The 16,464-nt window shown below is 44.3% G+C and overlaps 1 protein-coding gene across 11 annotated transcripts in view; it reads left to right on the top strand.

Annotated features, from left to right (window-relative positions):
• TULP4 (TUB like protein 4) overlaps nt 1-13,765 on the top strand; it is a 173,482-nt gene extending 159,717 nt beyond the window's left edge. For 10 of the 11 annotated variants that reach the window (XM_074862751.1, XM_074862742.1, XM_074862750.1 and 7 more), the window contains 2 exons: nt 1,463-4,053; nt 5,791-13,765. In XM_074862751.1, the coding sequence (XP_074718852.1) occupies nt 1,463-4,053; nt 5,791-5,907 (2,708 nt within the window). In that variant the 3' untranslated portion in view covers nt 5,908-13,765. The remainder of the gene's footprint in view (nt 1-1,462; nt 4,054-5,790) is intronic. The other variant, XR_012628163.1, reaches the window with a different exon arrangement.
• Nucleotides 13,766-16,464: the final 2,699 nt, after the last annotated feature.

Below are 16,464 nucleotides of genomic sequence, written 5' to 3'. Positions count from 1 at the left end.
TGGAAAAGACCTTGAAGATCACCTAGTCCAACCATTGACCTGCACCATATCCCTCAGTGCTAAGTCGACCCTACTCTTAAACACCTCCAGGGATGGGGACTTCACCACCTCCCTGGGCAGCCCATTCCAACACCTAACAACCCGTTCTCTAAAGAAATGCTTCCTAATATCTAGTCTAAACCTTCCCTGGTGCAACTTGAGGCCATTACCTCTTGTCCTATCACTTGTTAGTTTTCCCAACAGTTTTCCTAACTGTTGTCTGTATTCTCCAGTTTTCCAAAGCTCACTGAGTCTGGGGACATTGTACTAGATACTATACAGTGCCTTCACTGCAGGTCTTCAACTTTCTTTTTCTTTTCCTCCACTCTTTTTTTTTTTTTTTTTTTTTGGATGACAACAAACGTCAAAGTCAAAACTCATAACTGCTGTCAGATCAGGGCAGGCTTGAGGAGCATCATTTCATCTTCCTCCTGCAGCTTAGTTCAGCATGGCGCAGTGACACCCGGCTGGCTCTAGAGGGAGTCAGCCTGGGTCAGCGGCGACTTTTTTGTGCCTCACCATCAGGTAGCAGCAGCCCTAGAGGAAGCCAGGAGGCCACGTTGGTGGTCCTAGGACTAGGGGCAAAGAAGAGGTGGCAGCAGCCACAGGTCTGTGAGTGGATTTTCCTTTCTGTTGTTTGTTGATTATTATCAAAGAACTTCCCTGAAAACTAGTGAGTCCTAATTCAGCAAAACTTTTATTGATTTGAATAGAAGTAGCTAAAATTGACTGATAAGTGAATGGTAATTCAGACCCATCAGGTAAACTCCTTGCTCTGAAAGTCCGTGGCAATCATAGTGTAGACTGAAAGTGAGCTCTGAACCTTTACTTCTGAAGCATCACTCCCAAGAAGTTACTTTAAAGTTGACCACCAGTTGTTACAGTGGGAATCAGAGGAGACAGGCTGGCTTACTAGTTCAAACTAAGGCCTGATCCGTTGATTTGGGGATCTGATAGCAGGCCTTCCAGAGCAGCAGAGTGCTTAAACAAGTACATAAAGATAGCAGGTAGTTTAAAAAGTCAAAGGTAAAGTAGAATGACAAAGTACAAAAGACATGCAGTGTTTTTTTCTTCTAACTAGCTTTAAAAAACAATTTTTCCCCAATTTCTGAATTTTATGTCAACACTGCCATGAAATTTTCCCGTTAAACATTTTGAGCGACCCACATGTCTTCCACAAATGCTGAAGAAAACCCAAAAATATGTGAAACACTGCTTCGGGAAGATTCCCGATTTTAGTGCCTGTTCCCCAACCGCTTGCCTAACCGCTGCAGTCAGTGAAGGCTGGTGGCCCCTTGCCCCTCTGGGCCCGGGGCGGGCAGCCCCACGGCACAGGCCTCGCCACCTCCATGGTGTGTGAGGGGCTCCTGGGGCCGAGGGGACCCCTGGGGCGGTGGGTAACAGGCTGTGTTGTTCGTTGCAGTGCCCGGCGCCCCCGGGGCCCCCGCCAGCAGCCCGCCGTGCACCGTCAACATCCCCATCGCCCCCATCCACAGCTCGGCCCAGGCCATGTCGCCCACGCAGAGCATCGGCCTGGTCCAGTCACTCCTGGCCAATCAGAATGTGCAGCTGGATGTGCTGGCCAATCCGCCGGCGGAAGCGGGGGGTGAGGGGGCGGGACCTTTCCCGGGGGCACCAGGCCGCTTCCCGGGCCCCGGGGCGGGGGCGTTGGTCGGGGGAGAGCTGGGCCGTGCTGCCCCCGCGCCCCCCGCCCTCGCCCCACCGCCCCCCGCGCCCCCCGCCATCGCCTTGGCCGACCTGCGGGACCACGGCGACCGCGAGCACGAGCCCCCGCCCAAGGCCAAGGCCCCACGGCCAGGGCCACAGCTGGTGGAAGGGGACGCCGTCGTCTTCGGGGCTGCTCAGGAGCTGCAGCTGAACAAGATGAACCCCCCGCCGCCCTACCCCGGCACCATCCCTGCTGCGCCGACCGCTGCCCTTCCACCCCCGCCCGGCCCCCCGCAGCCACCCCTCGACCTCTGCCTAAAAAAGGGGGAGTTCTCCCTCTACCCAGCAGGGCACTACCAGACGCCCCTGGGGTACGAGCGGATAACCACGTTCGACAGCAGCGGGAACGTGGAGGAGGTGTGCCGGCCTCGCACCAGGATGCTCTGCGCCCAGAGCACCTACACCCTGCCGGGGCCCGGCAGCTCCGCCACCTTGCGCATCACCGCCGCCGAGAAGAAGATGCAGCAGCCCTGCACCAGCGCCACCCTAAACCGACTCACAGTCCCCCGTTACTCTATCCCAACCGGGGACCCGCCGCCCTACCCTGACATCGCCAGCCAGCTGTCCCAGGGAAGAAGCATCACGCAGAGGCTGGACAGCAGTATCATTCATGCGACTCTGCGGAGGAACAGCAGAGAGGCAGCCCTGAAAATGGCTCAGCTGGTAGATGGTCAGAGAGCCACCTTACAACTTCCCCCAAAAGCCAAGAGCAGCGTGGTGACAGCACAGTACCAGCAGAGAGTACCCACCGCCTTGTACACCTGCAGCCAGTGCAGCAGCGGTGGTGGTGGTGGCAGCAGCAACGCGAGCGCCGGTGGTGTGGGCAACATCACTAATGCCAATGCTAGTAGCAGCACTTCCAGTATTGGTGGCATGAGACCTGATCTGAGCACGGGGAGTGGCTCCCAGCACAGCTCTGTCATCGCTCACTCTGTCAGTACTTCGCCTCTGGCCTCCCAGTCCTCCTACAGCTTGCTGAGCCCGCCTGACAATTCCCGTGACCGAGCGGATTATATCAACTCTGCCTTCACGGAAGATGAGGCCCTTTCTCAGCACTGCCCGGTGGAGAAATCAATACGACACGTACCCGTGTCCTTGACGGAGGCTGCCCTTGGTGTAAAACGGCCACCGCCGTACCAGTGGGACCCTATGGTGAGTGAAGAGATATGGGTTCCTCAGGAAAGGACATCTCAGAGCTCGGTGCCCAACCCTCTAAAACCTACTCCTCTCATCATCGGTCAAGCGCAACATCTGGATATGTCTCGAGTGCCGTTTGTTTCCCCCAAGTCTCCAACCAGTCCCACTGCCACTTTCCAGACGAGTTATGGGGTTGGAGTACCTTACCCAGGAAGCTACAGTGCCCCTCCCCTTCAGGGAATGCAGCCCCCCTGCTCCCCCAAAGAAGCTCTGGCCCCAACGCAGTTTGCACAGCAGGAGCCCACAGTTGTGCTTCAGCCAGGTTATCCATCCAACCTCTCCTATTGCCCTTTGCCACCCATGTACCCGGGAAGTAGCGCCTGCTCTAGTTTACAGCTGCCACCAATCGCCTTGCACCCGTGGAGCTCCTACAGCGCCTGCCCGCCCGTACAGAACCCCCAGGGCACCTTGCCCCCCAAGCCGCTCCTTGTGGTGGAGAAGCCGGTGATGTCTCCCCCACCGGCGGAGCTGCAGGGCCATGTGGGCACAGAGGTAATGGTGGAGACGGCAGACACCTTCCAGGAGGTGCTCTCCTTGACGGAAAGCCCTGTTCCTCAAAGGACAGACAAATTCGGCAAGAAGAGCCGGAAGCGCCTGGACAGTCGAGCCGAGGAAGGAAATGTGCAGGCTGTCACCGAGGGCAAGGTCAAAAAGGAGGCAAGGACACTGACCGACTTCAATTCGCTAATATCCAGCCCTCGGCTGGGGAGGGAGAAGAAGAAGGTCAAGAGCCAGAAAGACCAGCTGAAGTCCAAGAAGCTGAACAAGACGAACGAGTTTCAGGACAGTTCAGAGAGTGAGCCAGAGCTTTTTATCAGCGGGGATGAACTGATGAACCAGAGTCAGGGCAGCAAAAAGGGTTGGAAAACCAAAAGGAGTTTGAGGACAGCCAGTGAGCTGGATGAATTCAAGTGCCGGAAGGCCAGCGAGAAGGAGGACGGGAGGCTGGGAAGCCAGGGCTTTGTGTATGTGATGGCCAACAAGCAGCCGCTGTGGAATGAGGCAACACAAGTCTACCAGCTGGACTTCGGAGGGCGGGTGACCCAGGAGTCGGCAAAAAACTTCCAGATTGAGCTGGAAGGACGACAGGTAGGAGGGGGTGGCACACGCGGTCCGGGGTGGGGTCCGGGGTGTGGGAAAGCCGTGCCAGAAATAAGTTCTGTCTCTCATGTAGCGAAGTGCCTCCCACTTGTGTTAGCTGCTCTGAAAAAAAGCTTTGCCATGTGGTTAATAAAAATCAGCTGTCAAAGGTCTAGATTAAGAACGGAGGGTGAAGTTCAGTTGTTAAGTAAATGTACAAAATATGTTTGGTCTTACTGCAGTCAGACATGGAAATAAGGGCCTTCTTTGGTCTCATGGACTCTTACTGCTGAAGGTAGGTGGGTTTCGTAATAAACACAATGGATCTCCCCAACGGTAGCTGCATTTGCTGTTGGTGGTTGTGGGTGGCAGCTAGCTGAGTGAAGACTGCTCCCTTCTTGCGATTCTCACAAAGGTTAGCCAGTCAGCAATGGCTAAGGCAGAGATGATGGCCGGGCAGTTAGGTTGCCTCCATGCCAAAATTTCCCCTTGTGGGTTACCAGGCCTCTGGGTCTAGAGGAGGGAGGCACTGACCCTCGCCAGAAAAGTGCTCCTGGGTGGCTTCTGAACTGCCTGTGGGTAGAGGGGTTTGTGACATTTAATTTTAGGCTCTCTCACCTTGTCCTGAGTGAGATGTTACTGCACCAAACCCAGGCTATTAAGCGGTACCAATCAGCAGAACACTGGACTGAGACTCAGGAGACATACTTATTTCCTTGTCCAGTTGTCCCATCTCTGTAAGTCACTTTTGATTTATTAAAGACATCAAGGCTCTCAACTCCATCTGGTTGGGAGTTAGATGTCTTAAATATCCAACATGCATGACCAGTGGTGGTCTCTTGGTTTTGTTTGTCTGTAACAGCAGCTCATTAAAAAGGCAGTGGTCAGAGCCATTTATACCCCTTTCTTCTTCAGTTAAATGGCTGCGAATACGTCCCTGTGGGCAGCTGTGCAAAATCACCCAGCCGCAGGTTTTGTTGGTGGGGGAACAAAGCTTGACTCGACCTGCACAGCCAGCCTCCGTTCTAGCTCAAGGATCGTCACTGTAGAGCAAATTCGATCTGGGCTTCTGATGAAGAGAATGAAAAAGCAGTAATAATAGGCCAAACTTCAGGTACTCCCTGCAGAAGAACAGCAAAAAACCTGACTAGCCTTGCTTTACATTTCAGACAGCTCCCACGGCCCCCTTGCGAATTCATTCTCGGTGTAATTATGTGCTAGTGAAGTTTATGCAAAGGAAAACAGAACTGCCAAGAACATCCAGCTTACTGGCTATGAAGCACTATAGTCAGGAGATTGGTTATTCCCTTTACCTGAAAGCTCCTTTCTTTGAAAACAAAATGTGTTTTCCTGATGGGCTGATGATAGGATCTCTCCAAAGGAAAGAATGGTATTTTCCTGCAGGAAGCATGATGCTGGTGTAACCCACATCTGCTGAAGTAATTGGTGACAATCTACTTACGCCAATGCTGTATACAGTCTAACATGTTTTAGAGCTCAATTTACTCTATAGAGTCAAATATTGCAGTCAAATACTCTACACAGACCAATAGTACAGCTCCCTTACTCCTCTTTGGCATCATACCCCATTGTGTGAGTAGCCCCATACATACTAGCTCAGGAGGTGAAGTGTTCGTACGAAGGAGCAAAACATTTTGCTGTTATTCTCTGGTTCCTTTTCTGTGGTTCACTTTTTCTGACCTTGTTCTCTTTTTCCTTCCCTTCTCCTCTTCCCCTGCTTCCTAGGTGATGCAGTTTGGAAGGATTGATGGCAATGCTTACATTTTGGACTTTCAGTACCCATTTTCTGCAGTCCAGGCCTTTGCTGTTGCTCTGGCTAATGTGACTCAACGCCTCAAATGAACAAGCAGAGACTGGAGAGAGGAAAATGTTAACCTTCTCATAAAGTCCAAACCGGAAAATGTCAGGGCAGCCTGCTTTAGGTGTGCAGAGGTGCCTGGGAGTGAAGAAGGCAGTAAAACTGGAAAAGTCTCTTGGTGCCCAACAGAAGGGCATTAACTCTAATCAGTCATGGGGTGGAGGGTGGGGGGCTGTTTTCTGTTCTGTTTGTTTGTTTGTTTGTTTTCAGGTGTTTTTTTTTTTCTTTTTAAGCGTTGTGCTGGGTCTCAGAAAGAGCAAAGGGTTGAGAGCCATTCAGTGTTACGTGGAGAAGTGTGGCTTTTGGCTTGTTGTGGTGGTTCTGCCGTGTTTGCTACAGTAGCTGATGTAAGCTCATAGGGGGATTGAAAAAGACTGCTCTTTTTGATAGACTGCCTTATATCATGCTGTTCTTTTTAAAACAGGGAACATAACTTTTTTTCTGGTCCAGTTTGTACTACTACTACTATTACTACTACTACTACTCTACTACTACTACATCAGTGATAGCAGCAAAAAAAAAGAAGCTATAATACTTGAAGACACGTGTTTCTTCTCTGATTTCTGATAATAACTGAGCACCACAAGTTCCAAGGAGGCTTATGTAGGTCAATGTTTAATTTATAAATAACGATGTATTATTCAGAAGAGAAACAATTGTTACCAATGGGTGGTTTAGAAACCCACTGTATCAAAGAAGTTGATGTCTGCTTGTTTTGTGTGCTGTTATTGGGGATAAACATCTTTCAGTAGGTGACAGAAGATAGAGGAGGAAATAATTACGAGCATTGCTTCTTTGCTCATATTGATCAGCAGTATTCTGTGATTTGGCCTGTAGCTGGGAGAGATACAGTGTGACCAGATCTGCCTCTGAGGCCACACCTGTACACGCTCCTCATTTAAATGTGTTTACACTTTATCAACGAAGTCTTTCAAGTGAATGAGAAGGCCCAGTGTATTCAGTCTTCTTAGCAATCAGTATGAATCAAGTTCTACAACAGTGTATCAGTGCTTGAGTTGGGAAGGAGACAGAAGGGTAGCATTACAAGAAGCAATGTCATGAAGAAAGCAATTTCATTACAGGAAGCAACATCATGGCTGTCTGGAGAACAAATGAGTTGAAAGAGGAAGGAAAAATTGCACAGAATCATCCCTTTTATCACCTTGCTACTTGAGCAGTCTTTGTGACTGTGGTTTGAGAATATAATGCTCCAGCTAAGAGTGGGAAGCCAAAGTTTACATGGAGAGTTACAGAGGAAGGCTTAATAACCGTAGCATGACTCTCTGCCGTTCTTTCTGGTGGACGTGCAGACCTGTGGAGCATTTCAGAAGGGTTGCTTGCACAGAAGAGTTTCTGTGTTGTCCATGTGTTGTGCACATGTTTATTTGCTTTCTCTCTTTCCTCCTTGCCTGCATTTTGCTACAGAATATGTTTTGATATGGAAGTAGTTTCCCCAGTAATACACAAAACCCAAAACTATTCATGTTATTATTTGGACATTAGGTTACAAAACATAACTGCAGGTTTCCTTCAGAAATTACTCTTTTGAAGTGAAAGGCACACTGAGAAAGATGTTGGTTGAGGTGTCGATGGCTGCTTTGTCTTTGTCTTTCCTCCACAGTTTAACTTCTTTCTTGAAAAACTCGGTATAACTTAAGATGAATAGGTGTGATTTTCTCTCTTTGCTTTTCTTAAATCCTAATGGTAGGGTAGATGTGTGTTGCATTTGACTCGTTCTAGAGGAACATATTGCACAAGATAAGACCCTGCTGTAGTAGAAGTTCCCAATGTGCAGTGAGCTTATAACTGCTGTTCTGCTGAGGCTTCTAGAACTGTACAGCACAGAGGCAGTAATGCCAGAGAGAAGTTTCAGAGAGTTGCCAAGGGAGATGATGAGGCAGATCATCCACAGGTAACGTCCCACAGGGTAAGTCCAGGAAAAAACACCTGCAAGATGGTTTCCTTGGAGAGAGGAAGTAAGGTAGGAAGGAAGGAGGGGGAAAGTAGATGGTACCATCCCTGTATTACCCCAAAGCTCAGCAGCTTCTGCTTGTATGTGGGAGTGGTCAGGCACAACATTCCCCTTGGCATCTAGCAGATTGTTGTTTGCTTTAATTAATTAATTTTGTTGAATTTCCATCAGTTTTCTGGGCCCATTTGTATTCTTTCTCACAAGCATGATTTATTCAGCAGTTTGAGTGCCTGTAGGTATAGTGTGTATGGAACAGAGGAACAGACATGAATTTGCCTCTGGTTCCTTAAAAATCAATGGAATTGTTTCGCCTGGATTTTTGTGGAGGAAGCACTATTAAGCCCTTTGTCTGTATTGAGTTATATACGCTGTACAAACAGTATGTTGAATTCTCAGTCCGCTGATTCCAATACATAAGGAGGAAAGTTGGCTGATGAGAATCCTCGCCTGCCCTAACGTCTATGCTAACCAGTCATCCTCTAATTAGAGTATAACAGGCACACACGGAACATTGTAAGAGAAGAAACATACCATGGCTTGCTTGCGTGCTTGCTGAGGGAAGGGCCACCCAGTCACATGTTAGAAATCTTCAGCTGGAAGAAACATCACCTGTAGTTTTAAGCCAAAATTGTTAGTACATGGAAACAACATGAATTTTTTTCTGAGCAAAATCTAATCTAAATAGAAGACTTCTGCAGGTAGTTTCTTTAACCTTCCAGGGAACAGTATTCCTCTTCACTTGGTTCATTGTCAACTTTTTCCAATTCTCAGCAGTTTTATGCTAATGGAGAACCAAGAAATGAAACCCAGTACAACAAGTAGCAGAGTTAGTAATTTGGGTTCATTGGCCCAGGTCATGATTGCATCCTTCTGATGGCACTTACAAAGAGTCTTGGCATAGAAAGAGACCTGGTTTCTGCCCCAGCAAAGCACAAGGAATAATTACCAAAAATTAGGAAAATAAATTCAATTTCCAGTTTCCAGTTTACTTGTCAGAAAATGCTATAGGATAAAATTATCTTTTATCTTTTTGAAAATAATTTAAGTGTCCCTTTAACTGAGGGTTTTAATGGCATAGAGAATACCCAGCATTAGAGAGAGAAAATACTCTCAAATGTAGAATTTTAATGAAAGGAATGGGAATTATGTAAATGTCTGAGCATGCAACTGGACCCTAAATTATACAGAGAACAAGTGAAAGTTGCTTTATTTTTCATTGAGATACAACACAGGAAACAAATTTAAAATTCCCCCCCAAATAATCACCTAAATCCTGAAGATCACTTTTGCATTCAGCCAAAAGGTAGATACATTTTATATTTTGTTAGTAAAACCCAGGTTTTCTGTAGATAACTAAGTTCTTCTAGGAAGAATGTAGCAAAGTGTTCAGAAATATCTGGTTCTTTTATACATACAATAATTTCCAGTAGTTAAATAAGTTTTTTCCAAAGCTTTTTTTAGTTGTGCAATAATTGTGACAGTCTAGGGGTTTTATGGGTTTTTTGTTGGCTTTTTTGGTTTTGTTTTTGTTTTTTTAGGGACTTTTGAGTGGGTTTTTTTAAAGATAATTTAATGCAGATTTCCTGTTAATGTCCGAAAAGACAAATTATTTATCTTGCGTAATGAAATAAGTGATTTAGGGATTATTTTATTACTATGTATCAGTGAGTTATACACACTTTCTTATTTATATTTAAAGAGCATCTTTGTAAGTAATTGTTTGCTAGCAGTATGTTTTGCTGCCAGAATGCATATAGGAAAACCTGGTTTTGCTGGATAGTATAAAAAATTTCATAATGCAGGCAGGCAAATATATTTTTTTGGCAGCTGAACACAGTGAGTTTGCTATGGAGGACTGTGTAGACTACGAGGAGTGTACATGACTTCTTCGGGACCTGCAGAAATCTGTCCTTCTCCACTGTTTTCCTCCTTTGTTTCTAACTATATACTTCAGTTGGGAGTGGTTTTAAAAATACAAGGCTTGATTTGCTTTCCCTCTTCTTAGTACAGTGCTTTTTCTTGAGATAAAATCAGGTGGGTCATGTGATAAAAGAGGCTATAATGATATAGGCTCAGTTTGTAAGAAGTTCATTGCATAGTTTAGTAGAGTTTGGCAATGGCGTAATGCAGAGATACAAGCAAACTAGCTTGAAATAAGCTAGCTGAGGCAGAAGAAATAGTGCAGCAGTAGATGCATTTTCCTCTGCTCAGACTAATAACACTTCTTCAGCTGGGCTCAGCCGATTCCAACACAGCCATAGCGCTTCTGATACCTGAGCTAGCGCTGCACAGAGCTGACGGAGCTGAGCCCTGACGCTGCCTGCAGCAGCTTTACCTCTTCAGGATGCTCCATCAGAAACCTGGTGGAGCAGGAGTTCCTCCACTCATCCTTGGAGGTCTGCTCCAAGAGCAGCATGAAGCTGCCGTGGGGTTTGGCTGCAGCAGCTTTGAGCAGAGAAAGCCCCAATGCCAGCCAGTGGCCATGGTGACCATTTGAGGTCAGAATCTGCTCCACTGGAATTGCAAAGGGATGCAACAGAAAACCTGATTCTTTTGAAATAATATGGCTCATATCCTTGAAATAAAGCTTCTAACAGAGTCTAAAAATTAATACTTAAAGTCTAGTATGAAGTGCACCATGCACGGAGTGGCAAATTTTAGCTTGAAACAACAAGAATATCACGTTTCTCCAGTATCATGTTTCTGCAACACCCTAAGAAACTGTGAGAAGGAGGGGGGTGAAAGAGGAAAAAAAAGGAATTGTCACGTTAGTAATTTTGCACTCAGTTCCAGAGGTAGCAGTAACATGTGCTGTGGGCTGGCAGAATATCGGTAAATCTGCACACAGGTTCATGTCAGATAAACTTTCTGTGGTGCAACTGCAAGTAAAACAGTTCCACATTTCTCTCTCCAGTTTTGTTCCATTGTTTTTATGAAGATGCATGAAGGTTTACAGGTGTCAAAGATACCTGACTTTGCTGAAGCCTTGAGCCTAGACTTTCTGTAGGTCCAGACTCCTCGATGTGTCTTTTTAGCATCTTCTCTGAAATTCCAAACAGATTTTGGAGCTTGTCTGATCATTGCCTCAGATAGTTTCTGTGCATTTGCTTTTTGCAGCCTGATGCATGTGATCCTACGTTATCTTGGTGCCCTGTTACCTGTCAGAAACAATTTAAATCCTCCTATGAAGAGAGCAGCATGTTCCAAAACTGATTTGATTGGGAGAAAGGGGAGAGAAGACAGAGTAAGTTTTCACTAGCTTTTAAGAACGTGTTTCCCAGAGCAACAGTTTGGAAATTGCACATTTCTACAGAGCCCAAACCACTCCAGACCAGTAAATCTGACTTGGAGATTAGCAACATATGAGTCACTTGCATGACATGCTGACAGAGGGCCAACTTCTAACCTCACTACATGGTTGCACCAAGATACATAAGAGTAGAATCCAACCCAAAATGTACTTTCTCATTACTATGTGATTGTAAAGTAATAATGACATATATGACCCATATATCCACTTAAAAAAATTATAAAACACTAGCCAACAACTATATTGACAGTTCTGTATAACCTCCCTTGAAGAATGCTGGAAGTAAAATCCTGGCCACAGAGTAGACATTCAGATATTTGCCTTTTATTCCCATTTCTAGGATTCCATCACAGGAGAGCAAGCTGTTTATGTTACTTAGAGATTGGCAACATGGTTTTCCCACTAGAAGAGAGTGTTATACTGCAGACAAAAATGGGAAAATTCTGGTAGACTAATATTTTCGTTTTCAAGTCCCTTCACCTTCAAGGCAAGCACCATTCTCCATCAGCAAATACCAATTTATAGTCCTGCTACCCTCAGGAATAGTCTGCAGGTAGGCACCACAGGTTCTCTTTGTAGGATTGGAATTTACATGCACCATTCTCGAAGGAATAAGATTAATTACTACTTGTGAACAGTGGGCTATGTGAATTATTTTATCTTTGTATTTATATAATGTCCTTGTAAAAGAATCCTGCAGAGAAGTTTTAAGATTAAAAGACTCAGCTTTGCGTCTTGCCTGATACCTTTGAAGATGTATCAGTTTGTTGCATCTAGAAAATTAGATTTTTAAGACAAAAGCAATTAACCAAGTAATGAAATAGGATTCTTGCTAAGAAAATTAAAAACTTCACCCTTCAATTTTTGATTTTGCAAATGGATCTGTAATGAGAAATTTGTGCTTCAAGGCAAAATTAATTGTTGTGGAGCAGTATGCAAGTGCACAGATTTGCTGACCCAGAGTTGACTGCAGGATCAAAACAACATGATTTTGTATGACTTAAAATTAAATGAATGAAAACACCAAATATGTACCTGTCCAGAGCGTTCAATGAAAATATTAGATGGTATGATGTTAAAGCTTGCCAGTTTGTTCTTAATCCTTGCCCTCCAGTTTACATGAATATGAATTTTAAAATACAATCTGATCCAGCAATTCTGAGTCCTGACAAATGTTGTCTGTTTGTGGAACGTTGATCTTACTGGCCAAGTAGATGGTTTAAGATATGGGTTAAGATTAAAGTAATAATAAAAAGGAAACATTTTTGAACAGTGTGCAGACACCTGAGTTTCAAGTATTTCATCAGAATAGTGCTCAGCTTGTAATTCCTACCTATGTTGTTTCAAGCTATTTGTTCAGAACTTTCCTAATTTTCCCTTTGTTTCTTTTGTTTGCTTGATACATGTTTTGCCTTTGGTTGCCTTTCGTTTCACTATTTCTGCATTCACTGCTTTCTTTTCTTTTTATGTGTTGTGCATTTGGGGGAGGGTATGTTTGTTCAAGATCTCGTTGTTTATTGTAGATAAAATATATGGTGTTGTGGAATAGCATGGGGATGCATTTGATTGAAAAGGCACTGTGGTGTTTCCTGAAAAAGAAGGGGAGTTGCATTTGTTTATAAATGCATCATTTTGGTACTATAACTTTGAACATGATTTTGGATTTTTTTTTTTAAATTCTTTTTTTTTTTTTTATTTAACAAGCATATAGTCATGCAGGTGCATGCATTCTTAAGCTAGCAAGCCCAGCATGTTTTTCTTAAGGCTTCTGAAAATAGGGTACACAATTTGTGTACTTTTACATGCCTATAGTATTTTTTAAATATATTTTTTGGAATCTCAAGTTTTCTTCTTTTTTTTTTTTTCTCCTCAGTATACCATGGTATACCTGGTTTCCACTGTACTTAAAAACTACCCTGATCTGCCTCTCCTTTTATGTATCTTGTGTAACATAATTTGCAGGAGGTGCCTAGAAAGCATTGTTGGTTTCCCTATAAAAATGTGGTTTGTCCAAATTCTTTACTGTCTACATGATTGAGAGATGGACTGATTGCCCTATTTTTCCTTGATGATTTGGAGTTGTAAGAGTTGTCCAGCTGTTGCTTAATAAAATTTTGCAGACTAGAAAATTCCTGACTTTCTGTTTTCGTTGCATTCTTCATCTTGTCAAGCACCTTAAACACTTTTAAAGCAGATGACAAATTTGTGCTGGAACGACCTGAATAATAAATCTCCAGATGCTGTTATGGTTTCTCTTTTCAGTAACTGTATCCACAAGTTCCACTGAACCTGATGTGTGTACTAGCCCATCATACTTTGTGTCATTCATATGGGAGGATGGATGGCAAAGATTTTGTGGTAATAATGTTCCTATCTGCCTGGGTATCAGCTGATTCTTGTGCTATTTCTCCTCTGCTTGCTTTCCTTTTTAAGGAAATTACCTTTGGGGTTTTTGGTACTTCTCAATTTTGTCATTGATATACCAGAAACTTCAACATTACCACGAGAGATTCCTCTGTCCTGTCATCTTTAACAATAGAATAAAATGCTGTGATGGCCAGTGTTCATTCTCTGTTTTTTAACTAAAATAAGCATTCTAGGGCCTGAGAAAATTTAAAAAAAAAAAAAAAATGTAGTAAAGAAGCTTACCTTGCATAATAAACATCCCAGCTATGGCACAAATGCGAGAATCCTGGCATGGACCCTCACCTGTTCACCATATTCATGGGTGGCCTTGAAAAGAGTTTGAATATTGAGCTACAGAGTTTACTGATGATATGAAGTTATTCAAAATGATAAAGGCAGTGGCCAACTGTTAGGAATCTCAGAAAGTCTGTGCAACTTGGCGATAAAACGTCAGGTGAAACTCAGTGTGGGTAAATGTAAAGTGATACACATGGGGAAAAAAACCAATCCTAACTTCACATTTGCAGTAATGGTCTCTGTAGTGATCTCTACTACTCAGGAGAGACCTCTTGAGAGTTTGATAGATAACTCTCTGAAAACATCAAATTGGTGCTCAGCAGCAGTCAAAAGAGGAAATTAAAATACTGGTAATGATTAGGAGAATAACTGACAGCAAAGCAGAAAATACACTGTATAAAATTGTAATTCACCACAGTTCGCATACTGTGTAGTACTGGTCCCCTTGTCTCAGAAAAAGTAGAGGTCTAGAGGAGATTTACAGAAGGGCAACAGAAGGCACAAATCAACTTCTACATAAGGAATGACTGCAAAGGCTAAGACCCTTCACCCTGGAAAAGAGGATTAAAGGGATTGCTGGAGAGCCACTAAAACAGGAGTAGTGTGGAAAGGTGGATAGGGATTGTCTGTTGATTGTCTCTTCCTGCAGAAAAACTAGGAACTGTAAAATGAAAATAAAGTGAAATAGAGGTGGGGCAGGAAATCAAACAAAAGGAGGTGGTTCTTCATGGAGGTGAGTAGCCAAAAGCCACTTTGCCAAAGGGTGCTGTGATAAAAGTTGTCCTGTTTAAACCTGGCCAGCAGCCAAACACCACACAGCTGCTCACTCACTCTCCCCCACCCAAGGGATGGGGACTTGGGGGAGTAAAGGTAAGGAGACTTGTAGGTTGAGATAAAAACAGTTTAATAATGGAATTTTTTTAAAAAAAATAATAATTAAAAAAAAATTAGAAAATTCAAGTGGGTAATGCACAATGAGATTGCTCACCACCCAGGGACCAATGTCCAACCCGTTCCCAGCTAGCGATCCCAGAGAAGATCCCGAAACCACAATCCCGGAAGTGAGAGCACCAGCTTCCCAGCCAACCCTCATCTATATACTGAGCATGACATCATATGATATGGAATATTTCACTGGCAAATTTGGATCTGTTGCTCTTGTCTGTGCTCCCTCCCAGCTTCTTGTGCACCTGCACGTGGGCAGGACATGGGAAGTTGGAAAGGCCTTGATCTCTTAGCAACAATTGAAAACGTCAGTGTATTACCAACATTCTTCTCATACCAAAGCCCATACTGAATCCAAAGCACAGCACTTTTCTAGCTACTAAGAAGAAAAATTAACTCTATCCCAGCTGAAATGAGAACAGAAGTTAATAATTCATGTGAGACTGGAAAAAGTGTGTGAAAGAGAGATCCATTTGGACACTAAACAAACTACAACAGGAGCAGAAATTTCCCTGGGCTGAAAATAGTCAGAAGCTGGAAGAGTATTAGGGGAAATACCATAGGAATTTGCTTTGTTCTCCCTCTTCCCAAGGAATCTGCAAATGGCTATTGTAGGAGACAAAACACTGGGCTTAAAGGGATTCTTGCTGAGAACCAGTGTCACCATTTGTATGCCAGCATTTCTAAAAGAAGCTTGAACCTGGAGTGTCAGCCTCTGGAAATGAAGAGAAGGTGGAGGATTCCCAATCTGGTGTCTGAATGCTTTGCACTGCAACCATGAAAAGTCCTCTTCTAGTATCAGCACTGCTCAAGGAATGCTGAAATCTCCCTTAGCTCTAGATGAGTTTTCAGGTAAAGTGAAACATCTACTAAAATGCAGAAATTATTAAATTAGTTGTGAAGTTTGGAGGCAGCAAAATGGAACAGCAGTATAGCTTCTGGTCATGGCACTCTGCTCTGGCCTTGTGCTTTTTTGCTTTTTGCTTTGGCTAGTTTTGGTGTTTCCCTGAGCGAGTATCTGGCCAGGTGAACTAACCTGATTCATGCGGTTTCCTTTTCAATCGAGGTTCCTGCAGTTTTCAGGTTTTTCCTTCTTTGTGTAGGATATTGATTTAAAAGATGGCCATCTTCTGCTTTCCTGCCCTTTTTTAGTGTTAATTTGGGGGGGTTCTGCCAGCTATAGCACTGGTAATTGATTCAATCAGGGTAACAATCTGTATCTCCTTTGCTTATGGAACTGAGCTAATGCAGCTTGGTTTGTTGTCCTGGAAGATGTTTTTTGGAAGGCCCGTCTCTGGCAGGTGCAACCAGCTAAATTTAAGGCATGTAGTCACTTGTAGTTTGTAAATAAACTTCAAGTTTTCTGCATCACCTCCTCTACATGTCAGTACAGAACTGTGACTAAATGAGAACACTGGAGCTGTGCCTAGCTCTTGAGAGAGAGGGGCCAGAAAGGAAGCAAACAGATGTGGGGAGGTGGGTTGTTTGAGAGAGATGACTGGTGAAACATGCCTGCCTGGAAATGGCGGGTGATGCAAATGCAAAATTTATCAATTAACAGGGGCTGCAGTAAAGAAAAATGTGAGCCTTTAGGAAAATATACTAGAAGGA

This window comes from Strix uralensis, chromosome 3 (assembly GCF_047716275.1).
Source record: "Strix uralensis isolate ZFMK-TIS-50842 chromosome 3, bStrUra1, whole genome shotgun sequence".
Lineage (NCBI taxonomy): Eukaryota > Metazoa > Chordata > Aves > Strigiformes > Strigidae > Strix > Strix uralensis.
The sequence above is the reverse complement of the archived record's forward strand: the minus strand, read 5'-3'. Positions and strand labels throughout refer to the sequence as shown.